At 45.1% G+C, this 26,107-nt stretch overlaps 1 protein-coding gene across 1 annotated transcript; it reads right to left on the reverse strand.

Annotated features, from left to right (window-relative positions):
- Nucleotides 1-12,604: 12,604 nt before the first annotated feature.
- On the reverse strand, nt 12,605-14,500 carry UBB (ubiquitin B). The gene is made up of 2 exons (XM_052658723.1): nt 14,343-14,500; nt 12,605-13,674 (listed from the first exon to the last, which is right to left on the reverse strand). The coding sequence occupies exon 2, from the start codon at nt 13,666-13,668 to the stop codon at nt 12,751-12,753; it is 918 nt and encodes a 305-aa protein (XP_052514683.1). The 5' UTR covers nt 13,669-13,674; nt 14,343-14,500; the 3' UTR covers nt 12,605-12,750.
- Nucleotides 14,501-26,107: the final 11,607 nt, after the last annotated feature.

The following is a 26,107-nucleotide window of genomic DNA, read 5'->3' on the forward strand; positions in this document are numbered from 1 at the left end:
AGCGAGGGAGTTGGGGCGTCCAGGCTGGGGCTCCTGCTTCTCTCCAGGGGAGCGGGTGTGCGCCCGCGGTGTGGTGCACCCAGGGCTGGAGAGGCACCTGCCTCGCACTCTGGACGCGGGTAAGGCTGGAAACGCGCTCTCGAGCCGGGCCTTCACAGCATTTTCTTTTTCACTCCTGACCACAACCACCTTGGGAGCTACATCTGTGGTCTCCATTCAGAGAAGGGATCCAAACGTGAACTGGCTTGCTCTGGATCACAGCATAGTTCGCAAGTGACCGTGGTGGAATTTGAACACAGGCAGTCTCGCCAACTTTTGCCTTCCCATCTCTCTCTTTTTTTTTTTTTTTCACAAAGTCACAAAGGTTTATTGTATAACTTACACCCTTAAAATTTTTAATGTGCTTGGTAATTTGTAAGAATGTACACACTTTTAAAGCTAACAGTTATAGAATTTTGACAAAAGTATATACGCATATGACCATCACAGTGGTCAAAATACAGAACGTTGTCATCACCCCAAAGTGTGCTCTGGTGCTCCTTTGCCAGCCCCTCCTTCACTGCCATATTCTGATAACCAAGGAGGAGTTCCATTCTCGCAGCCTTGGTTTCCAGAACGTCACATAAATGGAATCGCGTACTGTGTAATCCTGACGTCTTCTAAGGTACCACGTCACATGTCTTGCTCTTGCTGCAGTTCCCCATGGCAGTGTCTGACACCCCTCCCAGGTCCCTGGACTTTGAGGAGAGTTTGTCCTCACTGCCTGGGGCTGCTGCAAGCCTGGAAAAGGACGGATGTTGTGAAGGTGTCTTAGTCCATTCAGGCTGCTACCACAGACAGGGTAGCTTATAAACAATAGAAGTTTATTCCTCTTAGTTCTGGAAACTGGGAGTTCAAGTCAAGTCCCCAGCGTGGTTACACTGGGGAGGCCCTCTTCCTGGATGCAGCCAGCTCCTCTTCCTGGTGTCCTCATCCTAACCTGCGGGGTCTCCTTTGTAGGGGCACTGATACCATTCATGAGGGCTCCATCCTCCTGAACTAAGCACTTACCAAAGCCCCCCCTCTTAATACCATCATATTGGACATTAGAATTTTGACCTGGGCCCGGGGGCACACAAATATTCAGACCATAGCAGAAGAAATGACAAGGTAACTCAGGAACCAGGGACAGGAGCTCAGAACAAGACTTAGAACATTTCAGAAATAACACTCACATTTAGACCTTATTGGGTAAGTCATGGAGAGTGATTTAGATTTGAATGTGAGACCCTCCCTCAGACCCTCATAGTGCCCTGAGGGCTGCCTCTTTGCTAAGAAACCATCTCAGAGGAGAAAGGTTGTTGGCCAGAAAGGCTGGGTGTCCAGGCCAGCATGGCTTGCAAGCGGCCCTTAGTTCCAGAGAGTTGGAGAGAGAACAGGAAAGCTTATGCATCAGAGTTTCTTTTGGCTCCCTGCATTGTCTCCTTTGGTCACAGGTCTACTTTTTCTCTTTGCTTTTTGGAGAACTCTGCCGTTCATGAGAGAGGCTTTCCTTGAATGTCTTGCACCAAAAAGCTAGCTGTGTGGATGGGGCTTCACTGAGCACCCCCGAGTTTAGCAGACAGGTGCCCACTTCATTGCCCCCCTCCCCAGCTCAGCAGGGTCTTCTTTATACTTATGTCCTAGGAGGACACTAGGAGGTCTCAGCTTCTCTACTGAGTTACACATGGTCATCCACCATCCAGGGCCAAACACTGCTGGCCGTGCCCTGCCTGGTTTCCCCTCCACTGTCTCTGTCCGTGTTGACATACTTTTAAAAAATTGATTTATTTTTGGCTGCACTGGAGCTTCCTTGATGTGTGTGCGCTTTCTCTAGTTGCAGTGGGTGAGCTCATTGCGGCGACTTCTCTGGTTGCTGAGCCCTGGGTCTAGGGCTTACAGACTCAGTAGTTGTGGCGCATGGACTTAGTTGCCCCAAAGCCTATGGAACCTTCTGGGTTGGCAGGCAGATTCTTAACCAGTGGACCATCTGGGGAGTCCTGCACCTTTTTTTTTTTTTTTTAATCTTCTATAATCACTTTAGAAGGATTTGGAAAGAAACCATTTTAATACTGCAAGACCAACCATGACTGTGATGTATTATGTCTGTTTTCAAGACAATCTGGAGTCATCCCCATGTCCCCACCCTCCAAAAACAAAGACGTTGAAATTGAGGAAATGTGCAGACCACGTTTTGGAGGTGTTCATGATATAAGGAAGCAGGTAGTACCTGGAAGGAGATGTGGAGTCAAGGTAGGAGGGATTAACTGTTTAAAGATCAGCTATCCATGTAGTGACAGATTCTGTTTATACGCTAATGAAAGATCCAACAATGGTCAATGCAGAGGAAGGGTACCTGCACCAACAGAGACCTCGAGAAGGTCAGAGGGTGGCCCCAGTGATGGGACTCACCTGTTCATGTAGTGAGAAAAGAAGGCAAAGTGGGTCCAAGTGCAGACAGGTTTCAGGTCAAGGGTGGGAAGGTCCAACGGCCTGTGTTTTCTCTAAGAAACGTTAAGTCAAGGCCACCATCTGGGAATGAGGGTGTGGGAAGTTTGAAGAAATAGAACCTATTAGCTCTCAGAGAAATAGAGGAGGACTTGAGTTTTGTTAACATTAATTTAAAATGAAACCAGTCAACTTAAGTGTGTGGTACATTCCCCCTGGAAGGTGGGTGCAGACAGGGGGAAGACAGGTGCAGAACTCTTCCAGGATTGGGGTTTTACTAGGTGACTAGGAAGGAGGAAGAGGTGTGTTTCCAAGGGTGGGGTTATATGGAGGAATCAGACCCTCTCCTACCTCCCCACCATCCAGACATCGGGAATGCGAAGCAGCTCCTAGGACCCTGGATACCCCAAAGCTCAAGGGGTTCCCGGCCTCTCTTAAAAATAAGCCAGAAACCACATGACAGCTGGTGCACAAAACTGCCTGAGCCTGAGAAACAGGGAAAATGTCAGAGAAGGAAAAAGATGAAAGACGCTCTCCAAAGGCTGAAATAGGGGGCATTGCTCATGGACTGTAACCACCAGGCTCCTCTGTCCATGGGATTCTCTAGGCAGGAAACTGTAGTGGGTAGCCATGCCCTCTTCCAAGGAGATCTGCCTGACCCAGGGATCAAACCCACGTCTCTTATGTCTCCTGCATTGACAGGCAGGTTCTTTACCACCTGCTCCACCTGGGAAGCATGAAGGAACCTCAAGCTGACCCTGCCAAATTAAGGGGCTCTCTTGCCAGGGGCTGGAATGGGGCTCTGAGTTCATGTCTGTACCTCAAACTTGCAGATGTGCAAGGGCCTCTCCTTGGTATCTATGCAGCTCTGAACTCACACGTGCCATAGTTAGTTTAATTCTGACTTAATTAATTAATTAATTAATTAATTGAAATTAATTTATTTTTAATTAATTAATTTATTTTCATTGGAGGCTAATCACTTTATAATATTGTAGTGTTTTGCCATACATTGACATGAATCAGCCATGGGTGTACATGTGTCCCCCATCCTGAACTCCCCTCCCACCTCCCTCCTGACTTTACTATTTTTTAAATTTTATTCATTTATTTATTTTTGGCTGCACTGGGTCTTTGTTGCTGTGCACAGGACTTTCTCTAGTTGCAGTGAGCAGGGGCTGCTCTCTGGTTGTGGTGCACGGGCTTCTCATTGCACTGGCTTCTCTTGTCGCAGAGCGGGGGCTGTAGGTGTGAGGGCTTCAGTGGCTGTGGTGCACAAGCTTAGTTACCCCAAGGCATGTGGAATCTCCCTGGACCAGGGACTGAACCTGTGTCCCCTGCATTGGCAGGTGGATTCTTCTCTTTTTCTTTTGGCAGGTGAATTCTTAACCGCTGGACTACCGGGGAAGTCCTAATTCTGACTTTGAGGGTTGGTTTTATGGAAATATTTCTTCTTTTTCTTTGCTCTTAGCTATATATATAATTTTCACCCACGTGGCTTGTGGGATTTCAGTTCTAATTAGAGTTTTCATCTTTTTTGGATATATGCCCAGGAGTGGGATTGCTGAATTAAATTTTAACTCTGTTTTAGTTTTTCACCCTTCATACTGTTCTGCATAGCAGCTACACCAATTATATTCCTACCAACAGTGTACAAGTGTTCCCCTTTCTCCACATCCTTTCCATCATTTATTATTTGTAGACTCTTTGATGATGCTCATTCTGACCAGTATGAGGTGATAGCTCATGGTAGTTTTGATTTGTATTTCACTAATAATTAGCAACATTATTAATCAGCACATTTTTCATGTTCTTCTTGGCCATCTGTATGTTTTCTTTGGAGAAATGTCTATTTAGGTCTTCTGCCCATTTTCTGATTGGGTTGTTTGTTTCTTGTTATTGAGCTGTATGACCTGTTTATATTTGGAAATTAAACCCTTGTTGATCATATCATTTGCAAATATTTTCTCCTCTTCCATAGGTTGTCTTTTCTTTTTGTTGATGATTTCCTTTGCTGGGCAAAAGATTGTAAATTTGGTTAGGTCTCATTTGTTTATTTTGGCTTTATTTCCTTTGCTTTTCCTCTCCTCCATTTTTATCACCTTCTACCAAGGACTCCTATTGTCTGTATGTTACTGCTTCTACTTTTATCCTCTCTATCTTTTAGCTTCTCTTTTATATTATCTGTTCCTTTTCTCTTTTTTACTTTTGGGGAATTTCTGTCATTCTAGTTCGTTAACTCACTCTTCAGCTAATTCATCCATTCAAGACATGCCCTGAAAGTACATATAACCCATGTGCAGGCTCTTTAGGGTGACCCTGGAACACAAAAGGTAAGGGGCAGAAGGTGGAGAAGCAAACCTTGTGTGGGACATACAATATTTGAATATTGTTCTTTAGTCCAACTGTTATATATTTAACTTATCTCTTATTGGTTCTTTTTGATATTTTTGTATTCTTATTTTGTAGTTCCAATTTCTTCCTTGTATCTTTTAACATGTCCATTAGTCTAATTTAAAAGTCCTTATTCTGAAGATAATTCAGTGTGTAACTTCTCTCCTGAAAGTGGTGATGCCCTTAACCCATGAGATCTAACACTGTCTCCAAGTGAGTGTCTCCAAGCTGGTATCACTGAAGTCAAAAGTGAAGTACTGAGAGCAGAGAAGGCTGCCGTACTGCATCCTCTGGGGTGTATCCTGTCCTGTCCGTAGGTCCTGACAATTTCAGTGCGTGGGGAGCAGATAAGTCTCAGAGGGAGGCACCAGAGAAGCGGCCAGCCACTCCTCACCCCACAGAACAAGCCCTCCAGGCCTGACTTCACACTTTGCTCTCCAGAGGGAAGCAGCATTAGAGGGACTCTGCCTTGCAACGTCATCCCCCGGGTCTGGGTGTTTGGAGCAGGAGATGATTAGGCAACTGGCAAAATCAGTAGGTCCCGACCTGTTTTTTCCAGTATCTCCCAAACACAGGAGATCTGGGCTGCCCTGATTTGACTCCAAAGGCCTGGAGCAGAGATCAGAGTCCCTGAAGGTGTGGGGCAAGTACTGTGGGGTTGTAAGGCAATGGTAGGGGAGTAGAGAACCCACTCCTCCATTTCCTTGTCCCCAGCACCCTGTAGACTCTCACACCCTCTCCTCTCTTGGGGAGGAGCCCGCAGGGTGCCTGACTATGACCTGGCTTGGTATTTATCACCATGTCTGTTTACCTGTCTGTTCTGCTCCATGACAAAGCATGTTTGTCTGGGCAGCCTCAGCACTTTGCTTAGAGTAAGAAGGACCAATCCCCTCCTTTTTTTCCTTCCTTTTTTTTTTCGTTTTAAATTGAAGTATAGTTGATTTACAGTGTTATGCCAATCTCTGCTATACAGCAGAGTGCCTCAGTTATATATATACTTTTTCATGTTCTTTTCCATTATGGTTTCTCCAAGGAGATTGGATATAGTTCCCTGGGCTATACAGTAAGACCTTGTTGTTAATCTATGCTATGTATAATAGTTTGCATCTGCTAATCCTAAACTCCCAATCCATCCCTCTCCCTCCCTCCAAGAATGACCAGTTTTATTTCTACAGACCATGAGGCTTTAGAGTAAGGCTCAGAATAACATTCTTATCCTCAGGAGATGTTGGGCCCAGATTCGCACATAGCTATTTGGCCCACCATCCCAGATGAAAGGGGTTATATTTACTGATTTCTGGGCAAACCCAAAGCGTGTCCCACAGAAGGTTCTGCCTCTTACCTTCTGTGTTCCGGGGTCACCCTGGAGAGCCTGCACACGTGTTATATGTACTTTGAGTGTGTATCTTTAGGCGTGGGCCCCTTATTTCACTATAAATTTTCACATGTGTGCGTGCTAAGTTGCTTCAGTTGTGTCCGACTCTGTGACACTATGGACTGTAGCCCTCTAGGCTCCTCTGTCTATGGGATTCTCCAGGCAAGAATACGGGAGTGGGTTGCCATGCCCTCCTCCAGGGGATCTTCCCAACCCAGGGATGGAACCTAGGTCTCTGATAGTCTCCTGCACTGGCAGGTAGGTTTTTTACAACTAGTGCTACCTGGGAAGCCCATAAATTTTCACATGAGAAGACCCATCTTAAGACACCCGTTCACTGAGCCCAGTGGTCAGAGCTTGGAGGCATGCTGCACAATGCTGGCCTGAAATAGGAGTGGGGAGGGCAGAGCTGGAAGTGAGACAATGACTTATTTTGGGTGGGTGACGTGAATCTGCGTGGGGGCGGGGGCAGCTTCTTAGAGGAAATCTTTAGCACTTTACTGGAATCGAGCAGTCTCCACCTGCCTTCTTGTGGTTTTACAGAAGAGATGGGGGAGGTGGCAGAGATATCAGCAGCTGGGGGAGGGCCCGGAGGAGCGGAGGATGAGAGTGCGGACTCCTCCAGCCCCCGCTGTGCCCCTTTTCCCCGCTGCCACACCTCAGTCCCTGCTGCCTCCCCAGGCCTTGCTGCCCCTCCTTAGCCCCCTGCTGCCCCTCCCCCATCACCACCTGTCTTCTGGCCTCTGGAGTTCTTTCTCTTTCCGAGCTCCCTGCTCAGGCCCTTGGGTGACTCAGGGCCTTCTTCTTTCCAGAGGTCCTGGCTGGCATGGGAGCAGGAGCCATACATTCCCATCAGCTTCTCCAGCTGCTTCCAGGAAAAGCTTGGGAGAGGAGTAGAATTATCTAATAGGCCATAAGAGCGTCTGAGTTAAAGTATTGGCTGCAAAAAGAGAGCAAGCTGCTTCAACTTCTAAAGGAGATTATGCTCAGGCCTGATGCTCAGAAAGACAGCTTTCACAGGAGTGGAGGGGCTGGGGTGCCACTTCTCAGAAGTCAGGGGCAAGCAGGAGGGTTGGAGCTGCCAGTTAACCTGCCGAGGGGTTGGGGGGAGCCTGGTGTGTGCAAAGGCTGAGGGTTCTGGTTGGTGGGCGGGGGGCATCCTCCCTGAGAAATGAGGCCTTCTGTGGAAGAGCCCTTAAAACCCTCTTCCCCCGCAAACACTGAAGAATCGCCTTCTGAACACAATAGTCAGTAGTTTCCACTCTGCCTCAGGGTGAACAGAGCAGATCTGAAGACTGGAGGTTGGAACACAGGCAGGCTCAGCAGACCCTCCATCCCTGTTCCTGCTCCAGAGCCTGCTGTGGGCACCACAAACTTGCTGCTGATTGAGGGGCAGGGTGCATGCCCAGCACCTCCATTCCTTCAGCACGTGATCTGTGCCTCCCAAACACTGGTCTTGAGGGGTGGAGGGGAGGCTGCCAGTTTTCAGCTTTGCACCCTCTCGTCTTTGGCCTGGAAATCCTAAAGAAAAAGATTGCCAGATTCTTTTTCAAATTCCAAACTTAAGTTTTTATAAAGGCACCATAAACAAAAGGTGAAACAACACTCTGAAAGACACTATTTATTGCAATTATAAAGAAAAATGATTACTTTTTAGAATATGTAAGGCAACATTACCAATTAGCAATATGAATAGGCAGTGATGTGAACATGTAAAGTGAAGTCGCTCAGTCGTGTCAGAATTTCCTTCTTTTTCAGGGCTGAGTAATATTTCATTGCATATGGTACAGTATTTTTGAAGGGTGACTTTGTAGTAATCACAAATTTCAGTGATGGCATTCTTTGATATCATTCCACTTCTAGTTATAACCTGAAGAAATATTTTCACATCTCAGATTAGACGTTTACAAAGATGTCCATTGCAGCATTGTTTTATTTATTTTTTGGCTGCACTGTGCAACATGGCCTTCCCTGGTGGCTCAGTGGTAAAGAACCCCCTGCCAAAGCAGGAGACATGGGTTCAATCCCTGGGTTGGGAAGATTCCCCTGGAGAAGGAAATGGCAACCCACTCCAGTATTCTTGCCTGGGAAATCCCATGGACAGAGGAGCCTGGCAGGTTTCAGTCCATGTGGTCACAGAATTGGACATGGCTTAGTGAATAAACACCGACAACAATGAAGCATATGGGATCTCAGCTCCCTGACCAGGCATGGAATCTATGGCCCTTGCAGTGGGAGCATAGAGTCCTAACCACCGGCATTCTTTCCCTTGCTAAGTTTCTGCTATACTGGCCTTCATACTGCTTTTGAACTTAAGCTTTCTTCTCTTCCAGGACCTTTGCACACTATGTTCCCTTTGCCTGGATTGCCCTTCCCCCATATATCGTCAGGCAAGTCCCTCATTTCCTCCAGACCTTGCTCAAATGTCATATTATTTGCGGGGCTTTCCCTGATCACCCACTGCCCTGTATTCTGCTTTGTTTTTTCACTATAGCACTTTCCATTGCCAAAGAAATGATATACTTTTCTATTTATCAGTCTCCTCCCCTCTCCTCTTTAAGTTTTGTAAGGACAGACTTGGTCAGCTTTGCTCATTGCTGCATTTCCAATGCTATAAACAGTGAAAGTGTCAGTCGCTCAGTCGTGTCTGACTCTTGGCAACCCCCATGGACGCACGAGGCTCCTCTGTCAATGGAATTCTCTAAGCAAGAATACTAGAGTGCGTAGCCATTCCCTTCTCCAGATCATCCCAATTCAGGGACAGAACATGGGCTTCCTCCATTGCAGGCAGACTCTCTATCATCTGAGCCACCAGAGAAACAGAGTAGATAGTTGTTGAATTAATAGATGAGTGGATAAATAGTCTTTCAGTGGTTTCCTCTGGGGAGTGAAAGAGGTAAGAGATTTTTCACTTTTTACTGGATATTCCTGTATATCATTAGATGTGTTTTTATCAAGTGTGTATCACCTTTTTATTTTAAAAAATCAGAAAAAAACTTAAAAACCACGTCTAAAATTTACTATTATTTTCTCTGTTAACAGCTGCTTGAAGACAAGCTATAGTAGGTACCACCTGACTAAGAACAACTTATGGAAGAAACATCTAACTTGGAAAGTTTTATCCATCTCCTTGTGTTTGAAAAATATTTGCATTTATATTTTTCTCTTCTGTATTTGTGATGCTCTATTTTTTTAACTTATTTTTTTTTGACTGCACTGTCTTGATTGTGGCATGCGAGATCTTTAGCTGTGGCATGTGGAATCTAGTTCCCTGACCAAGGATCAAACCTAAAGTTCCCTTGCACTGGGAGCGTGGACTGTTAGCCACTGGACCACCAGGGATGTCCCTGTGTTGCTTTAGCAGTAGAATTTCCAGTCCCAGTTTGTGGCAGTCTCTGAGGCCACAGCAGCAGGTTTCTGTCCTGCAGAGGCTGGGAACAAAGCAAAATCAGTAGTGCTGGGCAAGGAGATGTGGATGTGAGGAGTTGTGGCTCAAACAAGGTTTTTCAAAGTGTGAGCGATGGTAACTGATTGAAAAGGAAATTGAGAAAAAGAAAAAGTAAAATTGGACATTGGAACACACTGGACTGAACCACACTAAGCTGGTTCTTTTAAGGCAGAACTTCTTGGAGCCTTCAAGATGGCCTCCAAGGGGAAGATAGCAGACAGCTAGCTTCCTGAGCTCCTGTGACCACAGCATCCTTCTGAGAGGTTGTAACATTTAGAGGACAAAGCTTGCAAAACACACATAAATTTCTGCTGGTAAAGATGTTACTTAAGAGGAGTCCTGGCTGGTGGTACATGGTCCAAAGAATAGGTGCTAGAATAAGCTACAGGGGTTGGCAGAGACCTATCAGCTGGAGCGTGAACCTCACCATTCAACTTCTGATGACCACAAAAAGGGTGGGGGGGAGAGGATGGTGATAGGATCAAGAAGGTACAAAGAAAGGAAAATCTCAAAACTTATTTCAGCAGTTAGTATTACACTAAGTGCAAGATCCTTTCCCAGAAATCAACATTTGTCTAAAGCTTCTATTAAAAAAAAAATATTTATTAGTATTTATTCAGCTGCATCCGGTCTTAGCTGCAGCATATGAACTCTAGTTCCCTGACCAGGGATCAAAACCTGGTCCCCTGCATTGGGACCTCAGAACCACCAGGGAAGTCCCTACAGCTTCCATTTGGAGTTGGCTGGGCCTGATTGAAAGGGTGTCATACCTTTGCCCTTCGGATTGAGGTATCTAAAATGCAGCCTGTTGAGATTGGGGAAGTCTTGTGAGCTATAGGTTCCATAAAGAATGAAACAGACACTTGTGCAAAGTTAAGTCTACTGAGTGAGTGTGGCCCGACTTCAGGGAACAGAGACTGCTGGCCCCACTTCGCAGTTGATAGCACAGGTTGGTAAAGACCACACAAAGGTTTCCTTGTTCAGACCTCCGGTTGTGTGCAGTGTTTGCCAAGATCCGTGAATACTTTGAGGGATTCCCAAGGACAGGAGGAAATCCCATGAGAGAATTAGAGCAACAGCTGAAAAATTTTTCCCTCAAGTGATTCACAGGAGTGCAGACCTCAAAGCCTGACAAGTCAGGTAGTGATCTGGGGGAAAAGGACATTCTTGTCCTATTGCCCAAATCAGCACTAGTCTTCACTACAGCTATTCTGGTGAAATGCTTTTCTCTCAGGTTAAGTGTAGAACTTTTAATCTTCAAAACTCAGGTTTAGTTACAAAAGGCCTATTTATATTAAATATTAAAGCAAGACTTGTTCAGCAAGCACTAGTTTGGGGACCTCCTGAAGGGTTAGGGGAAGGAACCGAATAAAACTTCATGCACTTTCTGAGCTTTGTGAGTTGACACTTGGATCCCAATCCCTGCCTTGCCTGTAACAAGAACTAGGGGCTTGGGCAGGTCAAGCACTGGACTGGGAAGGATATAATCTTCCAACCTGACAGCAAATCTGATGCGTTCCCTTAAGTCTAAGGAAAGCTTTTAAAAGGCTTGTTTCATTACCACCTCTACTGGTTTAACAGTTTTTTGCCTTTTTGGCTCAAGTTTTTACTGCCACTCAGTTGAAGCATAACAGGCTGAAGTATTTATTTCGTCTCTAACTTACCCAAGAAAATCAGTCAAGTATTCCATTTTAGTGTATGTTCAAAATTAAGTGGGTTTCTAGGACAAAAGTTGAAACAGCATTTGCTGCTAAAACAGTTCCTAAAGTTGTACACCAAGCTCTTCTCAGGTACACCTGGACTCTTGTGAGGCTTGACTTGATATATCGCACCTCTGGGTGATTCTTACCCCTCATGCTATGCTTATAAGTAGTTTTAGGTATCAGAAATGATTTTCTTAGCAGTGTAAAGCTGAGGACCAGGACAACTTCCAACTCTTTCCCCTTTACTTCCCACACCCAGCCCCTCCCCTTCCTATTTCCAGTTGAGAACCACCACTGAAGGAAATTATGAAGCAGGGGAATGGTAGATAAAGGAAGGCTGTGCCCCCAAATATTCTTACACCACCTTCAATTAGCACTGAAGTAGACTTCCTCATGCTTAACCATGTTATGCCCTCACTCACATCCAACTCTGCAATCCCATGGAGCCTGCTAGGCTCCACTGTCCATGAAATTTTCCAGGCAATACCAGAATGGGTTGCCATTTCCTTTGCCAGGGGATCTTCCTGACCCATTGACCCAACCTGCATCTCTTGGTTCTCCTGCAGGCTGATTCTTTTACCACTGCGCCACCTGGGATGGGAGCACAAAAACTGCTATGTAGGACTTCCCCAAGATTCTTACCACCCAAGTTACAGAATCTCCTTCACTGGAGCAATCTTATCCCTACAAGGAGGCAAAGCTGTTAAGTCACCAGGAACCAATATGTTAATAACCACCTTAACTCAAATCTTTTTCCTCACCCTTGTTGACCAAGGCTCCCTTTGGTTCTTGGCTCAGTTCACTTAAGAGAAAATTATGGTTCTATTATCTAAGGCTAAACACCTGTTAGAGTGTAAAGCACCAGAGGAAAAAAGGACAATAGCCAACCAATAATTATAAGATTTCAGAACACAATTAAACAGCCTCAAAATTTCATTTTTCTGTAGTAAGTCTTGATTTTGTTATCCACTATTTGAGGAGGCAGGAAAGTGCTTTCCCTCAATATGCCTCCATACTCTTACAATTTGAAATTGTTTTAATTACACTAGAATCCTGTTAATGACCTTGAACAAAGTTCTATACCTTGGCACACGGAATGTTTGCCAATGACTTAAAATTTGGTCGCACAAATCTCAGTCAAATGCCTTCTTTGAATACCATTTTAACCTGTTAAGAGTACCCACCATTACCATGTAATTTCACAACAGACACCAAAAGTGCATGCAACAAAACTTTTATTAACATTTTGAACAGGTTCAGCTATTACTGAAACTGGTAATTTCTAAACTTAAATTGGGGTAAATGGCTAGAGTGCAGAACGATGCCATCACTGAGCATTATGAACGGAAGACTGAAGAATAGAATTAACAGCCACCCCTAAGACGAAGGACCAGGTGCAGGGTCGACTCTTTCTGAATGTTGTAATCAGAAAGAGTGCGGCCGTCTTCCAGCTGCTTGCCGGCAAAGATGAGCCTCTGCTGGTCAGGGGGAATGCCTTCCTTATCCTGGATCTTGGCCTTCACGTTCTCGATGGTGTCACTGGGCTCCACCTCCAGGGTGATGGTCTTGCCGGTCAGGGTCTTCACGAAGATCTGCATACCACCCCTCAGACGGAGAACCAGGTGCAGGGTCGACTCCTTCTGGATGTTGTAATCAGAAAGAGTGCGGCCATCTTCCAACTGCTTGCCGGCAAAGATGAGCCTCTGCTGGTCAGGGGGAATGCCTTCCTTATCCTGGATCTTGGCCTTCACGTTCTCGATGGTGTCACTGGGCTCCACCTCCAGGGTGATGGTCTTGCCGGTCAGGGTCTTCACGAAGATCTGCATACCACCCCTCAGACGGAGAACCAGGTGCAGGGTCGACTCCTTCTGGATGTTGTAATCAGAAAGAGTGCGGCCGTCTTCCAGCTGCTTGCCGGCAAAGATGAGCCTCTGCTGGTCAGGGGGAATGCCTTCCTTATCCTGGATCTTGGCCTTCACGTTCTCGATGGTGTCACTGGGCTCTACCTCCAGGGTGATGGTCTTGCCGGTCAGGGTCTTCACGAAGATCTGCATACCACCCCTCAGACGGAGAACCAGGTGCAGGGTCGACTCCTTCTGGATGTTGTAATCAGAAAGAGTGCGGCCATCTTCCAGCTGCTTGCCGGCAAAGATGAGCCTCTGCTGGTCAGGGGGAATGCCTTCCTTATCCTGGATCTTGGCCTTCACGTTCTCGATGGTGTCACTGGGCTCCACCTCCAGGGTGATGGTCTTGCCGGTCAGGGTTTTCACGAAGATTTGCATTTTGACCTATAAGGTTTTAAAAGGAAAGCGTTACTGTGCCATTTTCAGGATCTTCTACCGCCTTTCACAGTTTTTTAAAACAGATATTCTAAAACGCCTTAACTACGTCAAGATCTCTCAGAGATCTCCCTTAATTTTTATTTGACAATGTATCAGTCATTGAAGGCACAATTCCTTAGTCAAGATGTCTCCCTAACAGGCTGGAGAATGGAAAGTACCTGAGATTATCATCCAGAACTGTCCAGATACTTCGTTAAAATCCCGCCCAATTCCCCCCAAACCTAGTCATTATGTCAGCATTTAGATAAAAAACTTTTTTAAACGCAACTGGGGACCTACACCTCCGCCAGGGCAGAATTCGAATTAAAAACGTTGCCAGAAGCCCCCGCCGACTACCTCTCTTCCACCTTTCCCCCCTGAAGCAGACGCGATGGAATCTCCATCGGTTAAGTGTCCGTTGACCTCCGCCGGCGGGCGGGCGCGCGCGCCAAACCGCCCCCGCTCCCGACACGTAAACAAGGCCCGCTCTTCCGGAAAGGCCGGGGCCGCGTCACCTCGCTTCCCCTCCCCCACCCCCACCCGCCTCGTCTCGCGGACTCCAAACCCTCTGCGGCTCGCCCTCACGGAAGCCCCCTTCTTCGCTCCTCCCGACGCTCACGGCTGCGGGCCAGTACCTGTGAGTGAATGCGAAGATGCCGCAAATTCAATCACGCCGAGTCACCTCAAAGACGACACAGGAACCCAACAATGCCCGTCGCGTCTAAGTGCTCCGGTACGGCGGGGCCGATATTTATACAACGTCTGTTGCGTCACTTATCACTCTTACGTAGGCCTAGTGTCCCTGCGCTGCCGAAAGTAGTTCACGCGGCCCCACCTCTCGCGACGCAGTTATGTCCTTCGACTGAGCTCTAAATTCCTCAGAACCGGAAAAAAGGATGGTAACAAATCAGCTCCCCTCTCCTCCAGATGATCCTTCTCCTCCTTTAGGAAAAGGTAGGAAAACTATCGGGCGGATGAATTCGAGTTAAGGGGCTCTTCCTCGAAAGCTCTGGAAACTTCCTTGCAGCGCCGGCGCTGATTGGTGAGGGGTGTGAGGCGAGCCCGGCTCTGATTGGTGGGGAAGGCAGCGGCTCGGCTGTTGCTGGGCTCCCGCTGGGGTGATTCGGCGACGACGTTGCTTAGTAACTGAGAGCGCGTGCGCGGCAGAGGCCCGCCTTCACTAGAGAAGCATACTTCCGGCTAAGGGTGGAGGGGGCGTCTTTCCCTCCCGCTTCTTAGGCCCGGCTCTCTCAACTGTGTTGTCGGGTTTTAGGTCAGAATATAGCGGGTTCTGCGGTGATTTTCCCGAGAAAGTGGTGGTCTGGAGGTGCCCAGGAGGTAGGCGGCGGACCCCGCAGTTTTTCTGGTGTCTCCTCTGAGGCACAAGCCCCTCTCACATCGGCCGGTTTTATTTTTGTTGTCTGGAGCACAGTTGCGGAACTTTAGTCACCTTGTACAGTTAGGGTGCTTTGGTCGTGCTTTGAGGAGACGAAAACTAGACTCTTGGGACTCCGTGCTGGGCCCGAGTATCCCCCAACCCCCTCCGCCCCACCGACCGAGGAGCACCCCTCCCCCACCGCGGAGGCGTTCTCCTGACGAGGTTCCTCCCGATGTTCCTCCCGATCTCCCTCCACGCGGGGCACTCCTCCCGGCAACGTCTCCCACGCAGAGGCCTCCTCCCACTCCCCATTCCTCGCCACGAACCCCCATCCCCCGCAGTGGAGGCCTTCTCCCCCTTCCTCATTGCGGAGTCCCCACACTGCCCACTGCTCCACTGCACAGCCCCCTCTCCCCCCAATCGCCGCTCCAGGTGACCCGGTAGCCGTGCTTAGAAATGCCTCCGCACACCCCTTTCCGTCACTGCTGTTTGTCCAGACCCAGAGTGAAAGATGATATGGACCGGGGAGCCGACAACCCACATGGAGAGACAGAATTCACGCACGAAAGAATTCGCGACACTAGCGTTTTTAGTGTCCTATCAATATGTTGGTTGTGCCAGCCACATTGCGGGTGGTTTAACCAGCTAGGACCCCGCCGCGGGTGTGGCCGCTGGTCAGCGACGAGATAACCGGGGGAACGTGACTAAGACAGACGTGTTTGGGTCCGCAGTCACGCAGCCCGGTGGCTGAGTCATGCTGGTGGGGGTGTAAATAAACATGCGAGTGGCTGTCGCGTAGCAGCAACCTCGCGAAGTTAGGAGGTGGTCTGGAGATGTGCACCTTACTACAGAGTGGCTAGGTATCACTTGGAAAAGGTCTTGGGTCTAAATGACAATCCTTCAACGCTTAACAGTAAGAGGCGGTACAATGTGACAAGCATTTGAATTAACGCCCAGACAGCGATAAATTTATTATGACTTGCTAAAATCTATTTACATTAATGATAGGAGATAGAAATGAACAGTTTCTTGAAGATAATTTGGTCGATGATGTAGTTGATAAAACGTTCATGGTAAAAAGTATGGATTTTCGTTCTTGTTAGTCTGGCGGTCAGTAGTCTGAGCTTGTTTCACTAACTGATAGCTCCTCTTGAGCCATCCCTGTGAATTGGTGGAATGATCTAGAATGGAGATCTCATGGTTTGATATGGGTACAGGGCTGGGAATTCTAGCAGTTGCCAGAAGTTAGTCATACAACTTCCTGGTTTAATGTTTGAACAAAGTGCATTTGGTAACCTCAGCACAGAAAAATGTTTTCAGAAAAGAGGCGTATGCGTTCCATGTTTAATAGACAAGATGAGTTTTTTTAATGAAACTTTTAATAATAACGTCATTTCTGGTGATTGTAAAAGGTAGTCTGTAAACACATTAAAGAATAGACCGACAAAAATCCCTGAAATCACAAATTTGAAAATCTAGCACAGTACTTGGTCTTGTGCTTAATAAATGTTTGTTCAGTGAACTGTAGTTTCCCATTTGTTCAACTGAGGGAAAAAAACTGTTGACAGCCTTAGACATTTAAAACACAAAGCAAAAAGACTATTTATTTAATAACCATGTGCAAATGGTTTTACCTAGGCAGTTCCTTTGAAAGAAAGAATTTTATTCTAAGATTCAGTGATTTTTTTACTTAGCTAGAGGTCTTTTAATAAAAATCTGTGAGAAAACTGTTTCCAATTACAAATTCACAATTGTTTTCTTGACATCGCTGACATTTAAAATACAGAGTTATTCTGTGGTTTGTCATTTCCTTGTTTGGCAGTTTATTGCAACAGGATTATGAGACTAATTCTGATTGCTTACTAGCAAGTTAGAAACTTTGATGTTGAGCGCCGAAATGAACATAGCAAAATTCTAAATTGTCTTTATATTGGTCCTCAAAATTTTTAAAATTTGTCCATTTAAAAATAGCTGTTCAAGGTATTTTTCTGGTGGTCCAGTGGCTGACTCCATGCTCCCCATGCAGGGGGCCAGGGTGTGATCCCTGGTCATGAAGTAGATTCCAGGTACCTCGATAAAGACTGAAGATCTGGAGTGATGCAACTGAGACCCAGAGCAGCCAAATAAATAAAAAGTTGTAAAAGAATAGCTATTCAGAAAGATTTTCACTGTGAAAGATTATATACATATATGAAAGTTGGAGATAATACAACAAACACCATATAATCACCACCCAACTTTGTTAAGTCTTAGCAAAATAGCAAAAGCTGTTTTGCTTAAGCTTTTAAAAATATTTTCGTGAAAAAAAAATAGGGCATAAAATTTACTATCTTATGAACTGTGCACTTTTTAAAAAACATTTTTTAAAATATTATTTATCTTTGGCTGTGCTAGGTCTTTGTTATTCGTGGACTTTCTCTGTTGTGGCAAGCAGGGCCTATTCTCTAGTTGCAGTGTGTAAGCTTCTCATTTTGGTGGCTTCTCTTGTTGTGGAGCAAAGGCTCTAGGCACTTGGGGTTCAGTGGTTTCAGCCCACAGACCAACTATACACTTATAAATGTACAGTTTAGTAGTGTTAACTGTGTTCACATTATTGTATAACATATCTAGAATTTTTCTTCTTGCCAATCTGAAACTCTATACCCATTAAATAACAACCCCCCATTTCTCCTTCCCCTAATCATCATTCTACTTTGTATGATTTTGACTATCTTAGGTAAGTTATGTAAGTGGAATCATACACTATTTGTGTGTGTGACAGTTTCCCTTTTTTAGGCTGAATAGTAAGGCAATGGCAACCGACTCCAGTACTTTTGCCTGGAAAATCCCATGGACGGAGGAGCCTGGTAGGCTGCACTCCATGGGGTCGCTAGGAGTCGGACACAACTGAGCAACTTCTCTTTCACTTTTCACTTTCATGCATTGGAGAAGGAAATGGCAACCCACTCCAGCGTTCTTGCCTGGAGAGTCCCAGAGACGAGGGTGCCTGGTGGGCTGCCATCCCTGGGGCCGCACAGTTGGACACGACTAAAGTGACTTAGCAGCAGCAGCAGCAGCAGCAGCAGTATTCCACTGTATGTATGCAGCACATTTTGTCTATTCATGTATCTATGCATATGTGGATTGCTTTCACCTCTTGGCTTTTGTGAATAATGAGCTGCTACAGTGAACATGGTTGTGCAAATATCTCTTTAAGATCTTGCTTTCAGTTCTTTTGAATATGCACTTACAAATTAGATTGCTGGATCTTAAGGTAATTCTATTTTTAATTTTTTTGAACTGTTTTTCACAGAAACTCCACCATTTTACATGCCTCCCCCATGTACAATTTTGAGTGTTCCACATCCTCACAAACATTTGTTATTTAAAAAAAAAGATTCTCCTCATGGGTGTAAGGTGACACCTCATTGTGGCTTTGATTTGCATTTCCTTAATGATTTTTTTTATGTAAAAATAATTACAGATTCCTAAGAACTCACAAAAATATAGGGAAGTCTCAATGTACCCTTTGCCCATTTTCCCCCAATGACAGCAGCTTACACAGTTGTAGTACAATGTCAAAACCAGGAAATTAACATTGGTGCAACACACAGACCTTATTCAGACTTCAGCAGTTTTACATGCACTTTAGTATGTATGCAGTTTTATCACGTGGGTAGTAGATTCATGTCACCCCCAGCACGATCAAGGTACAGAGCTGTTTTCATCACTATAAAGATAACCTCTTATGGTCAGTCACAGCTTCTCTTACCCCTTCCCTGCAAGCCCAGGGAGTCATTAATCCATTCTGCATTTTGTCATTTATAAAATCCATTTATAATTTTGTCATTTTAAGAATGTTGCATAAATGGAATCGTACAGTATGTAACCTGTAAAGGAATTAAGATTTCGTTAGGCATGTCCCTCCAGTCATAGGAGTTTGACATTTTTCATGTAAAATTCATTGGAATTGTTGAATATATGAAGAGTTCATCCGTTTTTGCTGCTGAATATCTTTCTGTGGTATATGTATCCCACAGTTGGTTTATTCATTCACCTACAGATGGACTTTCGGGATATTTCCAGTTTTTGACTATTACAAATGTTAAGTAACAAAAACTCAACTGAATAAATATAAGGATCACTGTATTCAACAATTTGTGAATCAGGAAACATCCCTTCTAGCAATGGAGCTCTGTTGAGCTGCAGAAAAGAAAAGATTTTTAAAGGCAGAGAGGAAGCAGAAAAAAGGAAAGAATTAGCAAAGACTATCTTGTTTTTAGGCGAGGCTGCATTCCTTGCCTAAGGGGAAGGGCAGAGGTATCCACGGATCACAAGGATGGATCCTAGTGCTGACGAGGACATTCCAGGTTGTCTGGTTAAAGGTCAGTTTCCTGGGGAAGCTTGTAACTGCAGTTGGGTTAGGAATGAAGTCTTAGGTTGTTTCCCTGGGGCCTGACACAAGTGACTCCTCTTGGAGCATTTTGTCTCCTTTTTAACGCTAGCTTCTCTGATCATTCATGTATATTTTTGTGTAAGCAGATGTTTTTCTTTCCCTGGGATGAATGCCCAGTAGTGTAATTGCTGGGTTATCAGGTATGTGTATGGTTAGGTCTTTAAGAAACTGCCATTTCCAGAGCAGTTGTATTATTTATTCTCCCACCCCCAGTGTCTGGGAGATGCAGTTTCTTTGCACCCTCACAGCATTTGGTATTGTCACTTTATTTTTTTTTTTAAGTTTTAGCTATGTAATTCTTGTGCAGTGTTCAGATGTTGAATTTTCATTTCCCTAATGATTAATGATGTTGCATGTATTTTCATGTGCTTCTTTGCCATGTGGATTTTGTTTTTGCTGAAATACCTGTTCGTCTCTTTTGCTCATTTTGTAATTGGATTGTTTACCTTTTTTACTGTTGAGTTTTGAGAGTTCGCTGTATATTCTACATACAAATTCTTAGAAAATATAGGTATTTTCTTCCATCCTATAAGTTGTCTTTTCACTTTCTTGGTGGTGTCTTTTGAAGTACAAAAGTTTGTTAGTTTGAGATGTCTTAACACTCTATCTTATGCTTACCTGATCTCTTCCACAATCACCTCCATTTCACCTAAGCAACAAACCTCGACATCACCTAAAATGATCGCACTCTGCTTTCTTAAACCCCAGTACTCAACTCTCAGAGCCCAACCTCTTGCCCATCTACCTTTCTATTTTGTTACATCTGCTCTGTAAGCCTTCTAAGACCTGCAGTTCCCCAGTTGCCTGTTTTCTCCTCTTCACAGCATCTTTCATAGAGCAAAATTTAAAATTTTTGACCAAGTCCAATTTGTTGATGCTTTTCTTTAATGGATTGTGCTTTTGGTGTCATGTCTAAGAGTTCTTCACTTAGCCCTAGATCCCAAAGACTTTGTGTTTTCCCTACATGTAAATCTATAATTCATTTTGAGGCTTAAGTCGAGGTTCATTATTTCACTTTTGGATGTCAAATTCCTCCAGTTTCACCATGGAAACACTATCTTTTCTCCATTGAATTACTTTTGCACCTTTGTCAAAACTCAGTTGGTTGGACCTGTATGGATCTGTGTTAATTTTTTGTTGGGGTTTTTTTTAAAAGTATTCCCTCTCCAATACCAATAGCTTTCTCTTCTTGGAGGTAACACAGTGCTGAATTTGATGTTTATCAACCGCAGGAGCCTTTTAAAACTAATAACATACATTAATGTTTCCATAAATACTGCTGCTGCTGCTGCTGCTAAGTCGCTTCAGTCGTGTCCGACTCTGTGCGACCCCATAGACGGCAGCCCACCAGGTTCCCCCATCCCTGGGATTCTCCAGGCAAGAATACTGGAGTGGGTTGCCATTTCCTTCTCCAATGCATGAAAGTGAAAAGTGAAAGTGAAGTCGCTGAGTCATGTCTGACTCTTAGCGACCCCATGGACTGCAGCCCACCAGGCTCCTCCATCCATGGGATTTTCCAGGCAAGAGTACTGGAGTGGGGTGCCATTGCCTTCTCCATCCATAAATACTACATGTTACTATAGATTGAATGTGACCCCCCAGAATTCACGTGTTAAAACCTAACCCTAGTGTGATGATGTTTGGAGGTGAGGCCTTTGGGAGTGATTAGGCCACAAGAGCAGAGCTCTTAAAAATGGGCCTAGTGCCCTTATGAAAGGTCCCAGAGAGCCCCTTTGCCCCATGTGAGGACATAGGAAGTGGCCCCTTACCAGACACTATATCTGCCAGCACCTTAATGTTGACTTCCCAGCTTCCAGAACTGTGAAAAAAAAAAAAATACGTTTCTATTGTTTATAAGCTGCTCAGTCTGTGATGTTCTGTTAAAGCAGCCTGCGCAGACTAAAACAGCTGTTTTTAGACTTTATGTAAATGATGTCATACTCTAGCTATCATTCTACAACTTCCCTTTTTTAATACTGTTTTTTGTGGCTTAGTTGTGTTGACAAAGCTAGTTCAATTGCTTTAGCTGCTGTGTATTCTGTGTGAAGATATCACAGTTTAACATCAAGATATTCCTAGTTTTCACTGTTACAAACAAAGATGCTAAAATTTAAAATTTTTGTTTTATGTTTATTTGTTTTTATAAAGAATATTTATTTGTTTTTGGCTGCATCAGGTCCTAGTTACGGCACTCCAGATCTTTGTAGTGGCTCATGGACTTAATTGTCCTGCAGTGTGTGGGATTTTAGTTCCGTGACCAGGGATTGAACCCGTGTACCCTGCATTAGAAGGCAGATTCTTAACCACGGGATCACCAGGACAGTCCCTTGAAGTTTAATGTTGAGCCAAGAGAAAGACTAGGTTTGTTGGTTTCTTTGCTCATTCAGCAGACATGTTCAGCTGCTTCTGGATATGGAAGGCTTTGAGGTTGCTGACTTGGGTAGGACATGGGCCCCCACCCAATGGGGTCGTGGTTTTAGTGCCAATAAAGGGGGTCATTGTGATCCTGAGAGTATTTATCCTAATGAGTTGTTGGAAGATTCAATGAATTAACTCATGTAAAGGGTTGAGAAGAAAGCCCAGTTTATAGGGGGTACTTGATCAATGCTAGTTACTGTTCTCAATCTTGAAAGGCAAAAATGGCTTAGTGGTTAAAGCACAGACTGGATTGGGTTGAAATCTTGACTCTACCATTTACTCACTGTGACTGTCAGTGAGTTATTCAACTTCTCTGGGCCTCAATGTCTTCATGTATATAGGGCAGAGATAGTAATAATACCTAGCTTATAGGTTTTTTTAAAAAATTATTTATTTGGCATCATTGCATCATGCAGGAACTTTCTGTGTGTCACCAGAGCTTAGTTGCTCTGCAGCATGTGGGATCTTAGTTCCCTGACCAGGAATTGAACTCAGGTCCCCTGTATTGCAAAGTGGATCCCTAACCATTGGGCCACCAAGGAGGTCCCCCTTACAGGGTTTTTGAGGGTTGAATGAACCTCCCTTGCAAGGTTAGTTTCTACAGGTAGAATGCTTAGAACAGTTTTTGGTACACAGGAAGCACTCAGTAAATGTTAGCTGCACAAACAAGGAGAAGTACATAGACTTCTGTGGGGGCATAGAAGAGGAAGGAGCCATCTAGCTGCCTGTAGGAGGGTAGCAGAGCAACCCAAAAGTTAGCACAAAGGAATTACTTAGAAGCCCAAGCTCAGGGAAGAGTCAGGATTGTCCAGAGAGAGAGGAGCAGGTGAAAAGTGAGAAGGCATAGTGTGATAAAGAACAGGTGGGTACCTATTTGTGTCTGGGATTTAGGGGGACTGCAGGTGGAAAATAAGCCTGGAGAAGGAGGCAGAGCTCAACACTCCAGCAGCTTCACTATCTCCAGTGGTCCTGCCGTCCCAGGCATTTCCCACTTCCGGACCTTGGCACCTGATGTTTCCTTTGCCCAGAACTCTTCTGTGGCTCCTGCTGTCTCCTACTTTATGCAGTGTAAACATCACATCTTCATAAAGGCCTTCTCTAACACCCATTCCTGCTCCCGGTACTCAACTGCAGCACCTTGGTTATTTCTTTCAAAATGAGTTCATGTTTACATAATCCATAATTGTATTGCTTACATGGTTGTTTATCTCTTTGTTTCCTCCACTAGAATATAAATTCTATGAGGTACAGACCAGGTCTCTCTGGTTTATCACCATACCTCCACTCTTAGCCAGCTAGCATGCAGCCTAGTATATGGTCAGCACTCAGTAAATATTTGTTGAAAGAATGAATGACTAATGAAGGACCTGGCTGGCTATGCTGAGGACTTTAGATTCTTCTTGCAGGTGTTCTGCATGGGAAGGACATGTTCAGATTCCTACTGTAGAATGATAACTAGGTGACATCATAGCAGATGCATAGAAAGGGGATGAGATCAGAGACCAGCACTCCAGACATGGTGGCCATTGGCCAAATAGGAGATGATGAGCATCTATGAATAGACCAAATCGACAAAGCTCAGCATTCCTAAGCAAGCAGCAGGAAAGAACTAGTCAAATCAAATCAAAGCAGAGCACTGTTACTTACTGTTGTTGTTCAGTCGTGTCTGACTGTTTGCGACCCCATGGATTGCAGTGTGCCAGGCTCCCCTGTCCTTCACCATCTCCTGGAACTTGCTCCAATTCATGTCCATTGAGTCGCTGATGCCATCCAACCATCTCATCCTCTCATTCCCTTCTCTTCCTGCTTTCAGTCTTTCCCAGCCTCAGGGTCTTTTCTAATGAGTCAGCTCTTCACATCAGGTGGTTAGTATCTGAGCTTCAGCCTCAACATCAGTCCTTCCAGTGAATATTCAGGACTGATTTCCTTTTAAGATTGACTGGTTTGATCTCCTTGCAGTCCAAGGGACTATCAAGAGTCTTCTCCAACACCACAGTTCAAAAGCATCAATTCTTTGGTGCTCTGTCTTCTTTATGGTCCAACTCTCACATCCTTACATGACTACTGGAAAAACCATAGCTTTGACTATACAGACCTTTGTCGGCAAAGTAATGTCTCTGCTTTTGAATATGCTGTCTAGGTTTGTCATAGCTTTTCTTCCAAGGAGCAAGTGTCTTTTAATTTCATGTCTGCGGTCACCATCTGCAGTGATTTTGGAGTCCAAGAAAATAAAGTCTCTCACTGTTTCCCATCTATTTGCCATGAAGTGATGGGACCAGATGCCATGATCTTCGTTTTCTGAATGTTGAGTTTGAAGCCCGCTTTTTCACTCTCCTCTTTCACTTTCATCAGGAGGCTCTTTAGTTCCTCTTTGCTTTCTGCCACAAGGGTAGTGTCGTCTGCGTGTCTGAGGTTATTGATATTTCTCCCAGCAATCTTGATTCCAGCTTGTGCTTCATCTAGCCCAGCACTTCACAAGATGTACTTTGCATAAAAGTAAACAAGCAGGGTGACAAGTATTGTTACTTGATCTTTGTTTCAGAGCAGTACCTAGATGACTGACCTAAATGTTTGTAGTGTAACAAAATAAAAGATAAATGGATGGGGAGCTTATAACAAAGGAGAAAAAAGGAAAAATGAGGAGTGAGATGAGTATAGAAAATGCTGGCTTTGAAGTCAGCTAGAAGTGGGTCACAGATTGTTTTGGTAGTTTTTTTTCCCAACCAGTGTGGAAAGAGAGAGAGACAATCAATTACATACATGAGAAGTCCTTGTGATATATTGTAGTACAGCCATGCAATGGAGTACTGCTGCTGCTAAGTCACTTCAGTCGTGTCTGACTCTGTGTGACCCCATAGACGGCAGCCCACCAGGCTCCCCCGTCCCTGGGATTCTCCAGGCAAGAACACTGGAGTGGGTTTCTATTTCCTTCTCCAATGCATGAAAGTGAAAAGTGAAAGCGAAGCCGCTCAGTCATGTCTGACTCTCTGACCCCATGGACTGCAGCCTACCAGGCTCCTCCATCCATGGGAGTACTACTCAGAATTAAAAATAAATTAAGTATTTATACATATATAAACAACATGGATGAATCTCAAAAAAATTATGTTGAATGAAAGCAGCCAGACAAAAAAGAGTATAGGGTACAGAGTGTGTGATCCCATTCCATATAAAATTCTCTGGCTCGTATTCCCTGGCCAGGTATTGGAGAAGATGGTTTTTCTGATGTCTACATTCTGGCCTCCAGGCCCCAGGCTGAGCACAGAGTAGTCTCGAATGGGCGTGTCCATTGCTGGCAAATCCAGCAGCTCACTCACTGCCCTTCACTCCTCTGCTTCCTGTTGTTCCCGAGTCAGACCCAGAGTCCTCGCTGTGGCTTTCAGGCCCAGTGAGGTCAGAGGGAGCCTCCTGCTCAGTGCCACCCCACTGCACTCCCTCGGTCACTCTAATCCTCCCCCAACAGCCTTCCGTCCGTCTCCCAGCCCCGTCTCGCCCTTGCTGATCTGGGGGCTTGTGTTCGTCCTTCTGCTTGGACTGCTCTTCCTTTTTATCCTGTCATTCAGGTTTCAATTCAGGAGTCTGCTTCTCAGAGAGGTCTTCTCTGACCACACTGTCCTACCCACTGGAATACTTTGTTCTTGCCTTCAGCACATTTATCGATGCCTGAACTTGCTCTGCTCACTCATTTTTCACCTCCTGTACACTGGAAGCCCAGGAGGTCAGAGACTGTGTTATCATGGTATCCAGACTGATGCCTGGCACACAGTAGGTGCTCAGTGGGCATCTGGAGGCTGTAACACTCCCGCCCAGACCAAGTGGGTCAATGTCCAGGCTCACTGGAAGGCACTGTGGTACAGGAGACCAGGGGCTCCAGTGCACAGCATTGTCCCTCAGACCCCAGTGGACATCAGCAGGGACCAGTGACCTGTTTAGTCACGTCTAAATGAAAAAATATTTTTGTGTGTTCCTCAGTTAGGTAAAGACCTCTTAATTATGATACCACAGTGTAATCTGTAAAATAAAATGCTGATAAATTGGAATTAATTACATTCTATCTGCCCAGGGACTTCCCTGGTAGTCCAGTGGCTAGGACTCTGCACTCCCAGTTTAGTGGGCCCAGGTTCAATACTTGGTTAGGGAACTAGATCCCATAAGCCACAACTAAGACT

Source organism: Budorcas taxicolor, chromosome 19 (assembly GCF_023091745.1).
Source record: "Budorcas taxicolor isolate Tak-1 chromosome 19, Takin1.1, whole genome shotgun sequence".
Classification (NCBI taxonomy): domain Eukaryota; kingdom Metazoa; phylum Chordata; class Mammalia; order Artiodactyla; family Bovidae; genus Budorcas; species Budorcas taxicolor.

Excerpts from the sequence above, each read along its gene's own strand:
- UBB (XM_052658723.1), bottom strand. The coding sequence starts at position 13,668 with ATGCAAATCTTCGTGAAAACCCTGACCGGCAAGACCATCACCCTGGAG.